General features: G+C 46.2%; 1 protein-coding gene across 1 annotated transcript in view; it reads left to right on the plus strand.

The window, feature by feature from the left end:
• Nucleotides 1-19,300, plus strand: part of LOC137522016 (neurogenic locus notch homolog protein 1-like) — a 102,863-nt gene that overhangs the window by 19,545 nt on the left and 64,018 nt on the right. The window contains exons 5-8 of the mRNA XM_068242034.1: nucleotides 9,325-9,493; nucleotides 9,614-9,722; nucleotides 9,796-9,941; nucleotides 17,358-17,483. Of these exons, the coding sequence (XP_068098135.1) occupies nucleotides 9,325-9,493; nucleotides 9,614-9,722; nucleotides 9,796-9,941; nucleotides 17,358-17,483 (550 nt within the window). The remainder of the gene's footprint in view (nucleotides 1-9,324; nucleotides 9,494-9,613; nucleotides 9,723-9,795; nucleotides 9,942-17,357; nucleotides 17,484-19,300) is intronic.

A 19,300-nucleotide genomic window follows, 5' to 3' on the forward strand; every position in this document is an offset into this window, starting at 1 on the left:
GCTGGGTCTTATTTATGAAATCCCCAGAAAGCATTGCGTGCTGCGTCCCTTCCTCCTTTCAGGCCACCATGTTAGGGAGATAAAACTGCTGATCTGTAGCTGCAGTGCTGCCCACAAAGAGTTAACCCCTCAGCAGTAACGAGAAGAGCTGGGTGGTTCAGGTGATTTGTGCTCTCAAGAAAATATTGACTGGTGCCCCCCTCCTCCAGCTTTACTAACTTATGTCAGAGAGGAGCTGGTTTTACACTAAAATTGCAATGTAGTCTCAGGTGAAATAGCGCTTTATTAAATAATAATTAATATAAACAGTGGTATAAATATTACATAACAATTATAACATTATCATTATATAATATATAACATCACAATTAATAATTAAAATTATTGCTGTCTACAAAACTGTATAACGACAGATCCCTTATGTATAAAACGTACGGGTATTCAGCAGCATGCCAGCTGTGTGCTCGCAATCACCGAAGCTGACACCAGAATCACATTAAGCTGGGATAAGTATAGTGTGCTGACACCAGACTCATAAAATACAATTTTATTATATCCAGTCAAAGCTTCTAAAAGTTCCTCCTATAATCAGGAGTTGTATTGTGCAGTTCTATGTATTATAATTAAAGTTATGAAAAAAACACAGAAGACAGATACGGTATATTCTTAATAACTTCAGCCTAACACATGTGGGTATGAGAGGAGCTGCTTTTACAGTAACATTGCAATGTACTGTAGTCTTAGTAGGAAAAGGAACTACCGGACCCAGCCAGCCGGGCGCTCTCAATATATTTTGTAAGAAATATGTACGATAAAAAGGTTTGTACATTTGTAATTAATGCAATCATATAGAAGGCTGAAATAGCACTTTATTAAATAATACTTGATATTCAAATGGCAAAAATATTAGTGAAACATCTTCACAAGTGCTTATTAAATGTATTATAGGCTGCAAAACTGTGTAATGACAGATCCTCATGTATATAAAACATAACATTATACAGCAGCATGCCTGCTGTGTGCTCGCAATCACCGAAGCTGACACCAAAATGACATTAAGCTGGGATAAGTATAGTGCACTGACACCAGACTGGTAAAATTACATATTATAATATCCACTATGAAACGTACAGTTGTACAGTACAGTTCTTCTGTATATTCTACGAACAATCATAAAAAGAAAACCCAAGACAAATACATTCTTAAAGCACACCTGAAGTGGAAGGGCTATGCAGTCGTATTTGTTTCCTGTTAAAGAACAAGCGACACCCATGCTAACCTAGAAATAAAAAACACATATATAAGTAGATAAATACTACCTCTACTTACATAACAGATGTATTGTGCTATCCACGTAATGATTCCTGTGAATTTTACAAAGGAAAAGCAGAAAATCCTATTCTAGGCAGTGGCCATCTTGCCAAGCTAATGCTGACATCATATCCTCCCTGACTCTTGTTTTCCTCCCTCCCTTCTCTTGCTCATTGTGTATTCATTAGCTGCCCTCCTCCCAGAGTCTTTTTTTTTATTTACACATAAAATCACTGAGTCACCTCAGCCTTGCTTGTAAACACAAGTGATCAGAGGGTGTTTCTGATAAGCCGCTAGGCAGGGAAATAAATGGAAGAAGAGGAATATATTATAGATAAAAAGAACTCCCAGCATTCAACTTTTTGGCACTGTTTGGCACTAAGGCCAGTGCTCCTAAAGTATGTGATAACTCCAAACCATAACAGCAGAAAAAAGTTTTGAATGCAGGATTAGCATCTTTATCAGTTAATACACTCAGACCAGTTGCTGTTGAAATTTGATTTTTATGGTGACAATACCGCTTTAAATAATGCAGATTGCCTGGCTGTCCTGCTGATCCTCTGCCTCTAATACATTACGCTTTACACCCTGAACAAGCATGCAGCAGATCAGGAGCTCTGACTGAAGTGTGACCGGATTAGCTGCTTGCTTATTTCTGGTGTGTGATTCAGACACTACTGCAGCCAAATACATCAGCAGGAGAGCCAGGCAACTGGTATTGTTTACCAGGAAATTAATATGGCAGCCTCCATATCCCTCTCACTTTAGGTGTCCTTTACAAATTTGATGAGTGTTTTGCTGCAATAACTACTGCTTCTTCAGAAGGTGAATGACACGCTCATACACAACACAACGCAAACTTTGGCTGACTATCTAATGGAAACTGTAATGTACAACGCTGGTTTCTAGGAGGAGTGTTTAATAATTGTGTATTTTACTGGATGTAGTCATCTGTAATGTTTTACCAGTAGCGTGCTAGCAGATGATATTTATCTATACATGGTCCCTGGCTGCTGCTGCTTGCTGGATGCATTTTGCTTGATACCGAGGTTCAGAGGCGTATCTACAGGGGTGCAGGTATGGCATGTGCCATGGGCGCCTCTTACTGGGGGCGCTTCTCTGTAGCATCTTTTGTGTTCTCCAATACACATTCTAGTTTTTATCTTGGGAATATCCTGCTGCCTGGTTAAATCTTTTAGGGGGACGAGCTGCCTGATATTGGGGGGTATGTGTAGTCTGACCCATGCCGATATGCCATTGTTATAGGTTATGCTTCACTTCAAATTGGACACAACCAATTCAGTCGAGACTACACGTTAAAATATTTGGAGGCTCACCGGCGAAATTCAATGTTGCCATAGACGCTGTTTTCCCTAGATTCGCCCCTGCTGGGGTTCCAGGAGATCCATTACAATATCCTACATATCCTTCAAGTGATTAATACTGGCGTAAATACACTGGGCCAAAATGACAGCTGGCAAATTTTGAACTAAAAAACAAACAAACATATTGGGCCTGATTCACAAGGCAGTGCTAACTCTTAGCATGGGCGTTTTCGTGCGAATTTTCGCATTGCGCGCAATCGTGAATCTTCACGCGAAACGATAACCTTTTCGCGCGCAAACGCGATTTTTTGCACGAAAACGGTATCAATTTCGCGTGGAAATTCGCGTTTGCGCGCAAAAACATTATCGTTTCGCGCGAAAATTCGCGATCGCGCAATGCAAAAATTCGCACGAAAATGGCCGTGCTAAGAGTTAGCACCGCTTTGTGAATCAGGCCCAATGGGCCTGATTCACAAAGCAGTGATAACTTAGTTATCACGCCTAAAAGACTTTAGGCGTGATAAGCTTTGCACCACTGAGTTAGCACTGTTTTGTGCTCTTTATCGCGCGCAAAGTTCCGCGCGCAGCGCCCATAGGGTTTAATGGACGCATCGCGCGCACTGCACCGTGCGCCGTGCGATCGCACACGCAAAACTTTGCGCGCTGGATTTCGCGCGAGTTTCATTTTATCACGCCTAGAATGAGTTTAGGCGTGATAAAGGGCTTTTCACAGGCGTGCAAACACTTTGCACCGCTTTGGGAATCAGGCCCAATGTGTCTCCTCCGGGCCTTACTAATATTCCTTTTGGCTGTGAGGGAAATGCACTGGGAGTGACATACACGGTGCCAATTTTTGTTTTGAAACACACAGAGTCTTCTCCTACAGCAGTGCATATAATATAGAGAATCTTTCCAAATCACAGCTTTAGACATTTATTGTAAAAGACCTACAAAACTGGACCAAAATGACATTCATTTTGAACAAGTCCAGCGTGTGTTAGACATATCTCCCTTGTGTTCCATTCTCAAGAGCACTGAGCACTTTTGAAGGATTAAAATGTGTGGCTTTGACATTCATTTTTTACTGTAACAGTCAGGCTAGATGCACAGTGGTCATTTGCATGACACGTGTTTATAATGACAGTCTGTAAACTGCAATGGAGCCTGGGCAGTGGGCATAGACCTTAACCTCTTGCCGACAGCAGCCCCAGGACCACCTAACTCCGATCAGCGTAAGGTCCTTGGGGCAGGGATTGCAGGAAATCGCGCGTGCATCAGCGTTCACATCTCTGCATGAATTGACGGAGCGGAGACATCGGCCTCCAAGTGGCGATCACCGCTAAGAGACTGTTAGACAGCGAAACCGCCGTCTATTTACTGTGTACAGCGCTGCGATCTACAGATCTATTAACACTGTGGTCCTCAAGTGGTTAAAGGAGTCATCAATCAAAAACAGCTCCTCCTGTTCTACTTACCCGGGGCTTCCTCCAGCCCATTGCAGCTGACATTTGCTGGCAGCCAGGGTCGGACTGGGACAGTAAGGGCCCACCAGATAAGTTTCAAACAGCCCCCCCCCCCCTTACCACCTTTTGGGCTCACATACGCATGTACTCAATAAATTCTGCACAGGATAATAGACTATGACTATGGTAGGGAATAGATTGTAAGCTCTTCTGAGGACAGTTCATGATAGGGAGGTGGCAACATGCAAAAAAAAAAAAAAAAGGTGTGGCCATGCACTGGAACATGGGCGTGGTTATGATGAGTCATGGGCAGACCCAAAGATACTCAAAATAAGTAGTGTTGTTATTCACAGAGAGTGGGTCTGACCAGATAAACTTTAGATAAAATAATCAAGTAGTTACATGCATCATGATTATTCATCACATAGTGAAATGCCGCTAAATAAAAATATTAAGTAGTCACACACCTCCAGATAAAATAATTAAGTAGGCAAGTGTCTTGCAATGCCTTACAACCTTAAAATAAATTGCCAGGTGCACCAAAATAAAATCATTTAATAGCCAAATTAGCCCTGTATACATAAATTAAGTAGCCATCTTCCCTAGAAAACAGAATTAAAGAGAACCTGTACTGAGTAAAAATATTTAAAATAAACACATGAGGTAACTTCAAATGAACATTACATAGTTACCTTGCCATCAGTTCCTCTCAGAAACTCACCATTTTCTTCTGACAATAAACCCTTCCAGTTCTGACAACATTTTGTCAGATCTGAAATATATCAGTTGCTGTCAGTTATAGCTGAGAGGAAAAATGATGTACCAGGTAATGTCCATGTTTCCCTATGGCTCAAGTGGGCGATGTTACAGTTTAACTGTGTGCTGACCAGAAAGCTGTTATGGGTAATGGCCATTTTCAAAATGGAGGACGGAAAATTCCCTTGATCACAGTGGACATACAGGACGCGGGACAGTAGAAAGACACTGAGGAGTAGACTACATGGAAGGTAAGTATGACTTGTGTATGCTTATTTTGACTTGTAATTTTCAGTTCAGGTTTTCTTTAAGTAGCCATATGCCGATATATATCAGTATTAGGTAGTCAGTGCTGGCTGGGGAGGGCTGGGTGCTTTGCTGGGTGCTACTGCCTGCAATGCTGGGTGGCCTTATTGGAGTTAGTTAGTGGAGAGTATGCAGGGCCTAAGGCAGGTGTCATATGAAGGGCCTACAGCCGGAGTATAGCTGCCCCCAGTATAGGTAGCCAACTATAGGTGTCCCCAATATAGGTAGTTAGCTATAGGTGCTCCGAGTATAGGTAGCAAGTTATAGGTGTCCCCGTTATAGGTAGCTAGCTATAGGCATCCCCAGTATAGGTAGTTAGCTACAGGTGTCCCCAGTATAGATAGAAAGTTATAGATGCCCCCAGTATAGGTAGCCAGGTCTATAGGTGTCCCCAATTTAGTTAGGCAGGTCTACAGGTGTCCTCAGTATAGGTAGCCAGGTCTATAGGTATCCCCAGTTTAGTTAGCCAGGTCTATAGGTGTCCCCAGTTTAGTTGGCCAGGTCTATAGGTGTCCCTAGTTTAGTTAGCCAGGTCTATAGGTGTCCTCAGTATAGGTAGCCAGGTCTATAGGTGTCCTCAGTATAGATAGTCAGTTCTATATGTGTCCCCAGATTAGGTAGCCAGGTCTATAGGTGTCCCCAGTTTAGTTAGCCAGGTCTATAGGTGTCCCCAGTTTAGTTAGCCAGGTCTATAGGTGTCCCCAGTTTAGCCAGTTCTATAGGTGTCCCCAGTGTTGTTAGCCAGGTCTACAGGTGTCCTCAGATTAGGTAGCCAGGTCTACAGGTGTCCCCAGTTTCAGCGGCAGGAGGGGGCAAAGCGCAGGAAGGAGGAGCAGCGGAGGGCATAGAGCGGCGGGGAGGTGGGAAGCCTCCCCCCTCCCTCACCTCGGGGCCCCCCTTCCACGCTCCCCCCTCCAGAATGTACAATTTACTTCTTCCTGGTTCCAGCTCTGCGTGCCGCTGCTCTGCTCTGGTCTTTTCTGACTGTTGTCCAATCATGCTCTCACTGTGCTTCTGGTGAGAGTGTGATACATTCTGGAGGGAGGAGCATGGAAGGGGAGCCCCCCCCCTCCCCGCCGCTCTACGCTCACCGCTGCTCCTCCTTCCTGTGCTGTGCCCCCTCCTGTTCCTGGCGGTAGTGCTCGGGCCCCCTGGGGCCACTGACGTCGGGCGACATCACTGTGATTAAAAGGCCCACCGGAGAAAATCCTGAGGCCCTGTCCGACCCTGCTGACAGCTCCGCTCTCAGCTGCCAGCCCGGGGTCCCCATCGGTGCCAAGGCCGATTTCCTCTAGTGCGCCTGCACGACCGCTGCTGTCAATCAAGTCCACGTTGTCTACGGTGTACTGAGCAGACGCAGTGGTTCTGCACCTGCGCAGTATACCGCGGACAATGTGGGCTTGATCGACAACGGCGCTCGCGCAGGCGCAGTAGAGACGACCTCCCGACAGCTACCACGAGTCAGGCTTGGGATAACCGCTCCTAGGTTCTTTTTTCCACCCAGAGCCTCGTTGTTACTTCCAGAGCGATTACTATAAAGCCTGCATGAAGTGAGTTAAGGTGGCCACTAACGGTCCAATTTCTAGCGAAAAATCATTCACTACACCATCAACGAATAGAGATGTCAGCGAACGGTTCCCGAACCGTTCGCCGGCGAACCCCTCACCCTTTACTACTTCCGGGTCACTATGACCCTTAGTAGTACGGCTGCAGTGGGCCGTCAGTGCACGTCCTTGATCGCGCGCCTGTTGCCGGGCACTTTCTGCGCATGTGCGTGACGTGATGTCACGCTCATGCACAGAGAGTGCCTGGCAACAGCGACCCGTAAGTAGTAACACTGATCTGGGGGGGGGGGCTCTTGGTTCGGGGGAGGGGTCCCTGCTTAACACTGATCTGGGGCAAAACATTACGGGGACAGGCCATGAGGGCCACCCCTAGTCCAGGACTGCAGCAGCTCTCTATGAATGCCCTTTTTAAAATCTCTGACTTTGTCCTTGATGTAAATGTCCTTGGAAAGTATTTGGCTTTGCTTTTTCTTGCTTCAGTGTATTTCCCCTTTAGCTGAACAGTAGAAACGGCCAAGCCATCACTCTTAATCAAGGCCACAGTTCATAAAACGATCCAAAGCTAACCATATTCTCTAAGCTCTCTGTGAACATGTGACATGATGACCCGGATCTCACCTCCAGCCGAACGATACTAATGGCCAAACTATCACTCTTCATCGTGGCCACAGTTCATAACACCATCCAAAGAAAACAATACTCGCAAAGCTCTCTGTGAACGTGTGACATGAGACGCCTTCCCATGGAGAAGCTAAACAAAAATACAATTTACTAACTTCCAACTTTCACTGCTAATGAAAACATCCCTGGCAGATATTTTAGTTTTGCTTTGATTTGCACTGGCGGCAGATTATCGCATCTAGAAGAGCCAGGCAAATGGACAAACCGCCGGTCCACCACTCTTCATCATGGCCCAAGTTCAAAAAACCAACTAAGCTGAATACTGCTTGCCACATTGTCTGGCACTAAATACCCAGAGTGCTCAGGGTGATCCAGAGCCACTAGGAGGGCATAAAGGGCTAAAAGAGACAGAAAAAGCCCTCTTATTAACCACTTGAGGACCGCGGTGTTAAACCCCCCTAAAGGCCAGGCCATTTTTCAACAAATAGGCCACTGCAGCTTGAAGGCCTCGCTGCAGGGCCGCACAACTCAGCACACAAGTGATTCCCCCCCCCCCTTTTCTCCCCACCATCAGAGCTCTCTGTTGGTGGGGTCAGATCGCTCCTCAAATATTTTTCTTATTTATTTTTAAATAAATTAAGTCTTTTTTTTTTATTCCCCTCCCTTTTCCTATCAGCCTATCAGCGCGATCGGTTGTGATAGGTTTCAGTTTTGTGCCTCTGGAGGGGACAGCCGACTGACACAGCTGTCTTCTGTACAGCGCTACCTTAGATTGCAGCGATGTACCGTGTAAATAGATGGCGGTTTCACCGTCAAACAGTCTCCCAGCGGTAATCGCCACTGGGAGACTGAAGGTGGAGTATAGCTCTGCCATCAGAGTGGGGATACGCGCGATACCCTGCAAACTCCGCCCCAAGGACCTTATGGCGATCGGCGTTAGGGCAGTCCTGGGGCTGCCTCCGCGTACACGGCAATTGGCGTGGAGCGTTCGTTAAGTGGTTAAAAAGCACTGCTGAATATAATTTTGTCTTCTTAAAGGAAACCTGAGACAATGGGGATAGAAGAATGTATACTTACCTGGAGCTTCCTCGAGCCCCATGAACTCCATGGGCTGCCTCGCCGTCCTCCCAGGTGGCTCCGTTCATCTGAAATCTTTTCCATTAGTAAGGCTTCAGTCGGGCCAGTCGGGTGGCACTGTGCATGCGCAGCCCGGCCATGCGCATACCCCCATCACGATCCTATTGCTGGGAATACTACCTGCACGACAGGAGTGTGATGAGTCCCAGTGACTGTTGCGACCGAAGCCTTACTAACAAAGCCACCCAGAGGACAGCGAGGCAGCTCACAGAGTTCATGGGGGCTGGAGGAACTTTGCAGGGTCTCCCAGGGAGCAGGGAGTGACCACAACAAGGTTGTTGGGAGACGGGGGGGTGGAAGCCAGCTTGGCTCTATGGTTGGCCCTATGGTTTCGCTGGCCCAGCTTCTTACTAATACTTTGCTTTACAATGTTGGGACAGCCTAAGCCTCTCTGTTGACAGACAGGGACAGTATTGTGTATCAGCAGTGCGCAGACGGGGCAGTTCTTCCATAAGAAATGTGAATCACGTGCTTAGGGTGACAATTAGAGGGTAGCAAGATGCAGCTTCCCTCCCCCTCCTCACACTCCCCATCTCCCCCTCACTAGGTGGCACCGCTTCGCTCACCTGCTCTAAGTGTTCCAGCAATGGGATCCCCAGCGTCCTGCATCCATGGCTACAGCAGTACCTCATGTGACCTGTTACGTGCTGCCAGGTCACATGAGGCACCGCTGTTGTCAGAGAGGAAGCAGGACTTCACGTGTGGCTGGTGATCCCGTCACTAATCAGCTGAGAGCAGTGTGGGAAAATGTCTTACTAAATCAGTCCCAGTAGGTTCTCCGATGCAATCCATGCTGATCCCACCGTAGTGTAAACATGGCTTGTTTCATTCTCTCCCTAGGGACACTTCTGCCCTCCTGGTTCCTCCCATCCCATCCCTTGCCCAACGGGACAGTTTCAGCCAAACACCGGATCTCACTCTTGTACGCCATGCCAACCAGGATTCTACTGCCAGGAAGCTGTGGCCGGTCACCCGCAGCTCTGCCCTCCACACTCCTACTGTCCAGCTGGTAAGTATGTCAGACTCGAGGACTACATTCTGGCATTGAGCAGTCTCTGGGGTACTACGGACTGTGATAATAAAGTAGTAACCACAGCAGACAAGATGATCTGTAATAAATCACTTTCAGGAACCCTCTACCCATTACCCTTCCCAAATGGGACCTTCACACCGATGGACGTGATTGGCCTGAGAGAGAAGGGGGAGTGTCTTCCCTGTCCTCCTGGGCAGTACTGCAGGTAGGAGCTCCGTACGACTCTGAGGTACGTAAATGGTTTCTATTGGGTCTAACAGCTGTTTTTTTACACGCAGAGGAGGGAAACTGCAAGGGCCGTGTGCTGCTGGACACTTCTGCCTATCCGGCAGCTCAGAATTCACACCCTACTTCCAGAACTTCAGCCGCACCACCCTGACGGAGTGCAATTTGGGACAGATGTGTGCCGGGATCTGCCCACCAGGTAATAGCGCACACAGCGTATACTTTAATGAGCAGAGATGTCTATGGAGGTTCTTATTCACCCAGGTCAGGAAGCATCCAAAGAAAGGTAAGGTAAATTCAGCTGTGGAAAACGTTTTGCTCCTGAAGAGACATCTAGTATGTCTTTCTTTCTACTGATTTGACCCAAAGAACAAAAAGTGAAAACCGCTACACTCCACAGTAGATGACCAGTGCTGGACCAGGAATAGCCAGTCCCGGGGGCAACAAAAAAACAATAGAGAAAGTCTGCACAATGCCTCAGTTGATCATTTATTTTCCGGACCGATCACAGCACCATAAAGCACATAGCTGACATGTTTTGGACTTAACCGGTCCTTAATCAAAGCAGTTCTACAAAGGCCAAACATCTGATTTAAAAAGGAAATGACAAACAAGGGGACTGACCCAAGAACACCCACCAAGGGACGGAGAAAGAGGAAAGCCCTCATCTAACCCCTGTACATGCATACATTTGTTCTTTACTGTGCAACATATAAAAAAAAGACACACGTAATAAAATAAATGTAATTTTAAAAGAGAGCAGCCGACAAAATAAAGCAAAAAGGGTATCGGAGAAGGAAAAAGAAACGAGAGGAAAGGAAGCTACACTGGACAATTTCAAGTAACCAATGGTGGGTCTCATCTGGCATTGAGACCTTTTGGGGCTCTGGTCTAGGGATGCTCGCTGAATTCCGCGGAATTGTTAATTCCGTGATTCCGACCGGAATTAGGTTATGTCCGATTCCGGTAGTCAGAACGGAATTGCTAAAACTCTAAAACGGAATTCCGCTGAAATTTTATTATTTCCGTGGAATTTTCCGGGATAACACAAAAAAAATATCTCTCAATCTCTCTCTCTCTCTCTTCTCCTCCTCCATCCATCCGGATCATCCTGTAGGGAATTGCAGTTTTTCAAAACAGCTTACATACCTTGGCCAGGTCTCAGTGTGTAGTAGGTATCTGTCTTACCCTTAGATCACCAACCACACTACATGCTAAAGCTGGCCTAGCATGTACCATTATGATCAATCCAATAGAAAAAGTAGCATGATTAAGGATTTGTACTTTTTTAAAAGCCAGCTTACATACCTTGGCCAGGATTTGAACCCAGGTCTCAGTGTGTAGTAGGTATCTGACTTACCCCCTAGACCACCAACCACACTACATGCTAAAGCTGGCCTAGCATGTACCATTATGATCAATCCAATAGAAAAAGTAGCAAATCCCGGCCAAGGTATGTAAGCTGGCTTTTGAAAAAGTACAAATCCTTAATCATAGTAGGTAGTAGGTAGTAGCAGTGTTATCGAGTCTTGGCCAAGGTCTCTGCACTGAATAGGTGCAGGCTTAGGCAGGGCCATTTTCCCCGTTTCTGTTTGGATTTTGCGTTTGCGTTAAACGTGTAAATTTTTCTATATACATTTCTCCATTTATGCATTTGTGGCGGCATGTACTGTATGTGAGTGTGTGGGAAAAAGCAGAAAACTGTGCGTTTGTAAATTGCAAAAAAAAAAAAACATGAACGCAAAGCACACGTTTCCCCTGCAAGGGTATTTACTTTAATAGCCTGTATAACTGTGTTTTGCTGTTTACCGAAAGCCCATAAAACATTCAATGGTCTCAATTCACAAAGCAGTGCTAACTTAGTTAGCACGCCCTAAAAGCCCATAGTAACTTATGGTGCGCTAAACTTCGCGTGCTAACTGCTAAGTAAGATAATGTCGCACCGGATGTGTCTAAAACGTCACATTGGGTGTGTCTATAATGTTGCCCCTGGTGCGACCTTATTGGCGCACCGTGCACCGCTAAACTTTGTGCACGCTAACTAAAACCTTTGGCTGTGCTAACTACTTAGCACTGTAGTTAGCATGCCCAAAGCTTTTAGGCGTGCTAACTAAGTTAGCTGTGAATCGAGCCCATTGGCCTCTATTCATAAAGCATTCCCGCATGCAGTAATGCTCAAAACAGCTGACTTTACCGACCTCTTAGCAAAGTGTCCATTCATGCTACTTTTTCTATTGGATTGATCATAATGGTACATGCTAGGCCAGCTTTAGCACGTAGTGTGGTTGGTGGTCTATGGGGTAAGTCAGATACCTACTACACACTGAGACCTGGGTTCAAATCCTGGCCAAGGTATGTAAGCTGGCTTTTAAAAAAGTACAAATCCTTAATCATGCTACTTTTTCTATTGAATTGATCATAATGGTACATGCTAGGCCAGCTTTAGCATGTAGTGTGGTTGGTGGTCTAGGGGGTAAGACAGATACCTACTACACACTGAGATCTGGGTTCAAATCCTGGCCAAGGTATGTAAGCTGTTTTGAAAAACTGCAATTCCCTACAGGATGATACGGATGGAGGAAGAGAGATTGATTTTTAAAAAAATTCCGACGGAATTCGTAATTCCGCGGAACTTTATTAAATCCGGCGGAATTTTATAGCGACGGAATTTGTCATTGACGGAATCCGTGAATTCCGGCGGAACGGAATTTGTTGGTTCCGATCATCCCTACTCTGGTCCCCAAATGAAAAATCCATATGGCCTTAAAGGGATACTGTAGAGGGGTCGGGGGAAAATGAGCTGAACTTACCTGGGGCTTCTAATGGTCCCCCGCAGACATCCTGTGCCCGCGCAGCCACTCACCGATGCTCCGGCCCCACCTTCAGTTCACTTTTGGAATTTCTGACTTTAAAGTCAGAAAACCACTGCGCCTGCGTTGCCGTGTCCTCGATCCTGCTGATGTCATCAAGAGCGCACAGCGCAGGCCCAGTATGGTCTGTGTCTGCGCAGTACACTCCTGGTGACATCAGCGGGAGCGAGGACACGGCAACGCAGGCGCAGTGGTTTTCTGACTTTAAAGTCAGAAATTCCAGAAGTGAACCGGAGGCGGGGCCGGAGCATTGGCGAGTGGCTGCGCCAACACAGGATGTCTGCGGGGGACTATTAGAAGCCCCGAGTAAGTTCAGCTCATTTTCCCCTGACCCCCCCTACAGTATCCCTTTAATTTTCCTCATCATCCTCTGTAAGTCCCCTCCTCTCCTGGGCAAGAATGCCTTTTCAATTCCCTGAAAAGAAAAAACGGACTTGTCACCTCTATGTGTTTTAAGAAAGTGCTTATCAACATTTGAAATATTGGTGGCGAGCCAACCGGCTCGCAGAAATAGCTCGGATATTCTAGATCTCAAAGGCCTTGTAGTGCATCCCACATACTGAAGGGAACACTTATTACAGGTCACTAAATATTTCTCCGCCCCTTGGGGGACGTTCTTGGGCTAGCCCAGGCGTGTTACTAGGATCCTAAGAGAAGGCACTTTTGGGCACTCCAGACAAAAAATGGGTGTGGCCATGCACCAGAATGTGGGTGTGGTCATGGGTGGAGCCAAATTTACATGTGTTTAACAATGATCTAAGTAGACCTGCCCAGCAAAATATTGGATGAAGCCCCCTCTACATTAATACAAAAAAAATGCAGCATAGATATCACATAAATAGGCAGGGTCATTTAAACATAACTAGGCAGAGTTACCTGGCTTCAGTGCTGGCTGGTCTGGCTTTCTGCTGGGCGGGCTGGCCTGTCGCCAGGTTGTCTGGCAGTCCCCCCATAGCATTCCCTGACCTTCTAGTGGAGCCCCTCCCATGCCCCCACGGGCCTCCCATAGAGGCACCACAGCTCCCAGCATGCCCCCATAGAAGAACTACAGCTCCCTGCATGCCCCCATAAAGGCACCACATCACCCAGTATTCCCACATAGAGGTACCACAGCACCCAACATACCCCTGATGTATGCACCAAGGCTTCCAACATGCTCGCCATTGAGGCACTACAGCTGACAACCAGGGCGCGCCTAGATCCGGGGGCACGTGCCACTGAGCTTTGGGGGTAGCGACGCCCCTGGCCAGCCCCCTGATGCTCAGCTTTGATCACCCTTCACCATTCAGACGTTTTGATTGTTGTTTCAGAAAGTCATCCGAGTAGCTTGGTTTGGAAATAATCATAGTGCCAAAAAAAAGTATCAAAAAGTAAGGTATGGGGAGCAGAGAGCTGGTGTAAAAATATGCATTTTATTAGAAATGGGCAGCACGGTGGCGTAGTGGTTAGCTCTCTCGCCTTGCAGCGCTGGGTCCCTGGTTCGAATCCCAGCCAGGGCACAATCTGCAAAGAGTTTGTATGTTCTCTCTGTGTCTGCGTGGGTTTCCTCGGGCACTCCAGTTTCCTCACACATTCCAAAAACATACGGATAAGTTAATTGGCTCCCCCTAAAAAAATTGGCCCTAGACTACAGTACTTACACTACATAATATAGACATATGGCAATGGTAGGGATTAGATTGTGAGCTCCTTTGAGGGACAGTTAGTGACAAGATATATATATACTCTGTACAGCGCTGCGTAATATGTCGGCGCTATATAAATACTAAATAATAATAATAATAAAATACATGAATCTGATACAAGGCCTATAGACAAACAGGTAACAGACAACAACATATACCCATAAAAAATAATCATAGTGCATTTTATTGTCTGCAGTGTTGTTCAGCGTTGGGACTTGTGAAATGAATAATTAGGATTTGCTGTTTTATTATTTATGTGGACAATTACCAGCACATAGTGTGATTTGTAGACAGAACTTGCCTTTTCTCCTTTTATCTCCTATGAAGCCATCTCGCTGCAAGCGCTCAGCGCGCTCAATGCTGGCAGGTGGAAGAATCTAATTAAGCCCCAGCCGACATGTAGATCAGAAGCAGCCAGTTTGCACTCTGAATAAATAATGGGAAAAGACAGAGATGTCATCAATATTTCAGGACTGATTATCCCAGAATTCCCTGTAATAGTGTGTGGTTCAGAATAAAGGTCACACCAGCAATCCACCAGTAGACGGCGCTGTCTGCCCACAGATTCCAGCTACTTTGTTTTTAGGTAAATTGTAGAAATCTGTTTTCAGTAATAGATCTCTACTTATTTTCATGACCACCTGCATGATTGTGTGACGTTTATAAATTCATTGTGGGCAGAAAGTTAAAAGTCTAGCTGCACCCGTATACAGGGAGGCTCAATCAATTGAATGAAATGTCCCCATTTACGATAGAAATCAAAGGGAAAAAAATGCATAACCGCAACTCGGCAATGTTACCCCAATTACAGAACTCGGAAGCATTGGACCAATCAGAGAATGCAAAACAAGTGGCCAAAAAAAGGTATCATGGGAAATTTGCGGAATTGGTCATCTCCATTTCCGACCGACCCTACACATAAACACTGATCAGCTGGAACATTGCTATCACTGTTATAATTTAAGTAGGCCTCAGTTACTTGAACTGAGTTAGTGAAAAAGGCTTGGTGTGCAGAATTGCCCTGTAAGGGGATTTTAAGCCTGGTTACAGGAAGACCAAGAGGTCTTGTCCTCTCTCCCAGGAATAACCACCTAGAACAGAGAAGGTGTGTGAGCACGAGTATCGAAAAGTGAAACATAAAGAAAAGAAACCAGGTGCTGTCAGGTTCAGAAGCAGGGATCTGCAGATCAATCCTTTTTAGGGGGGGTTGTTATAATTTAAGTAGGCCTCAGTTACTTGAACTGAGTTAGTGAAAAAGGCTTGGTGTGCAGAATTGCCCTTTAAGGGAATTTTCTCTTAGAGAGAAAAGAGACAGTTCAGCAGAACTGGTACTGAACATTCCCAAGGCTGGCAGTTACCTGGAACCTGTTCCTTGGACAAGGCCACCGGTCTAACTGCCCCCAACAGTTAAGCCATGGGAACAGTAAACAAAGCCAATATTTACCAAACATGGCATTCTTGGTATGTAGGGTAAGAAGCACTCGGAATATTAATTGAGTAGGAGTGTGTCATTACCCCACGAGGGGTCCTAGCCAATGACAGGCGACGAGGTATGGACCGTCCCTGTTCGGATGATGTCACATTTAACTCTGCAGTGACGAGTATTTAAGGCAGGATATAGGCTGCAGAGCTTTACTTACTTTCTGCCTCCTGCCTCAACCTTTATTGCAAATTCTATTTATGTTGTGTCATATTGCATGTTGTATATAGGTAGTATAGATGTAACGTAGTATAGACATAAGAGGAACCTGGCTGCCAGGACTGGAGCCAAGAGCTTGTAACGCAAAGACTTACTACAGAATAATCTGCTTGGCTAAAGATGTAATGAACTGTATCTGTATATCGGTTTACTGAATAAACACTTTGGAACTTGGAAGACGCCTAAAGAAGTTCTATCTCCTATACTGTTTGCTGTGATGAGAGTCGTGTTTGCAGCTCTTACTAATGAGTTGCTGGTGCCGGAATAAAGGTGTAGTTTCTTACAACCACCTGCCTGATATTGCACAGTCCCTCTTGTACAAAATAATCTCACCCCCGAAGAACTGTGAAGGTGCCATGTGATATCTGATGTGATTTCGTATGTAATAGTCATATTTCATAATTTCGCATAACTTTTCGCATAATTTTAATGCAATTTTGCGAAATGTTGTGCCAAATTTGGCAGTGAATAGCAAAGCCCCCACATGGTAGTTCTAAACAGAGATTTTGCGAATTGTTCGCTCGGCGAACATCTCTGGGGCTTTTACTACTTCCGGGTCGCACTGACCCGGAGTAATACGCCTGCGCTGCCCGGCGGAGCGCGTCCTAGATCGCGCTCCTGTTGCCGGGCACTCTCTGCGCATGAGCGTGCCGTCGTTCATGACGTCACGCACATGCACAGAGAGTGCCCGGCAACAGGAACGCGATCTAGGACGCGCTCTGCCGGGCAGCGCAGGCGTATTACTCCGGGTCAGTGCGACCCGGAAGTAGTAAATGCCCCATGTATTCAGAGATGTTCGCCGGCGAATTGTTCGGGAACCATTTGCTACATCTCTAGTTCTAAAGCCCCCATACATGGTAGTTCTACCAAAATTGCTTCTACATATGTTAAGGAGAATAATAGGTACAAGTCAAAAAAATAATTTTTCAAAAAGACATTGTAGTTTTTAAGAAAATCGATATAAAAATGCAAAGAAAAATGGTTTTTAAACTGTCATTTTTCCAAGTTTAAAAAATATTTGTTCTTTGCATTTTTTTAAATCAATTTTTTCAAAAACTATATGGTCTATTTGGAAAATTCTTTTTTTTTTACCTTGTATCCACTATTCCCTTTAACATATGTAGCAATTTTGGTGTCAATAGCATATATGGGGGCTCTGCTATTAACCTCCAAAGTCAGCACAAAAGTACGTGAAATTTCACGAAAATTACGCAAATTTGTATGCAAAATTACAAATGACTATGAAATCAATTTAGTTTGCAAATCGTAATTATGTATAGGCGCAATTATGAAAATGTATGCAAAATTTTGCAAAAACATAATTTTACTGATTACGATCATTATATTTTTCCCTTTCTCAGGTTTCTACTGTGAAGTGGGCACAGTGCTGCCCCGCCCCTGCCCCGCGGACACACTGAGGAGCACCCAGGGAGCCAGGCACAAGGAGGAATGCCTGACATGCCCTACAGGATTCTGGTGCAAAGAAGGTATTTCATACAAATCATTCTGAACTGTACTATAGTGACCTCTGGGAAAACGAAATTCTTAAAGTGAATGGGAACCCATATAATATAAAAAAGTTAGATACTCACCTAAGGAGAGGGAGACTCTGAGTCCCATAGATCACTCCCTCTCCTCTCCCGGTCCCTGCTGCTGCCCTGGCTCCCCCGTAGCGGTATTCGACCGTTTCGGTCAAATACCGATGTCTCCCGGCCAAAGGGAGGCTTCGGAAATGCTTCGGGAGCTCCAGTGCTCCCGAAGACGGGCCGCGATAACACTGCGCACGTGTGAGCGCCCTTTGTGACGCACTCGCGTGTGCGCCGCCTGTCTTCGGGAAGACTCGGCTCCCAAAGACTTCCGAAGTCCCTTCGGCGTGGGGTGAGAACAGAGGAGCCAGCGCAGCACCGGGGGCACCAGGAGAGGAGAGGGATGGCTCATTAAGACCGAGCCTTCCCTCTCCTTAGGTGAGTATCTGACTTTTTTTTATTTAAATCCGGGTTCCCATTAGCTTTAACAGACATTATTCTCATACAGCATATGAAGTTAACAGGAGCCTATAACTCAGCAGCAAAAGAATTACTGAAAGCTTTACCATCCTGCTCACCACAACCAAAAGTCTGAAGGAAGCGACTCATGCTGTCAGCTCACATTTCTGTTCACTGAATAAACTGTGGGGGTGGGAAAATGCAAATTAAGCAGGAATGACGCTTCACCCTGTAAAATAATATAATCTCCTAATGTACCAGCACAATGCTGTGCGGTGGTGGGTAGAAATTTTGCAGATGCAAAATTTCAGAGAAAATCGTAATTCATTTCGTATGTAATAGTAGTATTTCAAAATGTCGCGTAATCTTCTGCGTTATTCGTAAAATTTTGCATAATTTTGTGCCGAATTTAGAGGTTAATAGCAAAGCCCGCATACATGCTATTAACACCAAAATTGCTACATATGTTAAGCAGAATAGTGGGTATAAGTAAAAAAAATTTTTTCAAAAAGACCTTGTAGTTTTTGAGAAACTCGATTTTAAAAATGCAAAGAAAAATGTTTTTAAAACTGTCATTTTAAGTTTAAAAAACATTTTTTACTTGTATTTTTAAAATCGAGTTTCTTTAATGCTGCTTCCAGGGGCGTAGGAATAGGCCCTGCAGCCCCTGCGCCCGCGGGGGGGCCCGGCCCCCCCCCCCTGGGGCCCGCTCGGGGCCGTTTTGTGGGTGCTGGAGGGGTGGCAGCATGAGGGGAAAGCCTTGCCCACAGTCGGCGGGGAGAGGGGTAGTTCCCCCCTCTCCCTCACCTCGGGGCTCTCCCCTCTGCGCTCCCCTCCAGCTCGTAAGTGTCTGTGGGGCTGTGGTGGGCAGCGAGTGGCGGGCAGATACATACCTGCTTCCGTGCGTTCCATCAGAGACTTCTCCCTCTAGCGGCTGACGTCACTTCCGGAAGTGACGTCAGCCGCTAGAGGGAGAAGTCTCCGATGGAACGCACGGAAGCAGGTATGTATCTGCCCGCCGCTCGCTGCCCACCACAGCCCCACAGACACTTACGAGCTGAAGGGGAGCGCAGAGGGGAGAGCCCCGAGGTGAGGGAGAGGGGGGAACTACCCCTCTCCCCGCCGACTGTGGGCAAGGCTTTCCCCTCATGCTGCCACCCCTCCAGCACCCACAAAACGACCGCGAGCGGGCCCCGGGGGGGGGGGGGGCGCTCAGAAAATCTGCAGGGGGGCCCGGTGGGGCCTAGTTACGCCCCTGGCTGCTTCATTTACATCTTCACACCCCTCACAGCTCTTTACCGACGTTTCAGTGATTGGAA

Source organism: Hyperolius riggenbachi, chromosome 6 (genome assembly GCF_040937935.1).
Source record: "Hyperolius riggenbachi isolate aHypRig1 chromosome 6, aHypRig1.pri, whole genome shotgun sequence".
Lineage (NCBI taxonomy): Eukaryota > Metazoa > Chordata > Amphibia > Anura > Hyperoliidae > Hyperolius > Hyperolius riggenbachi.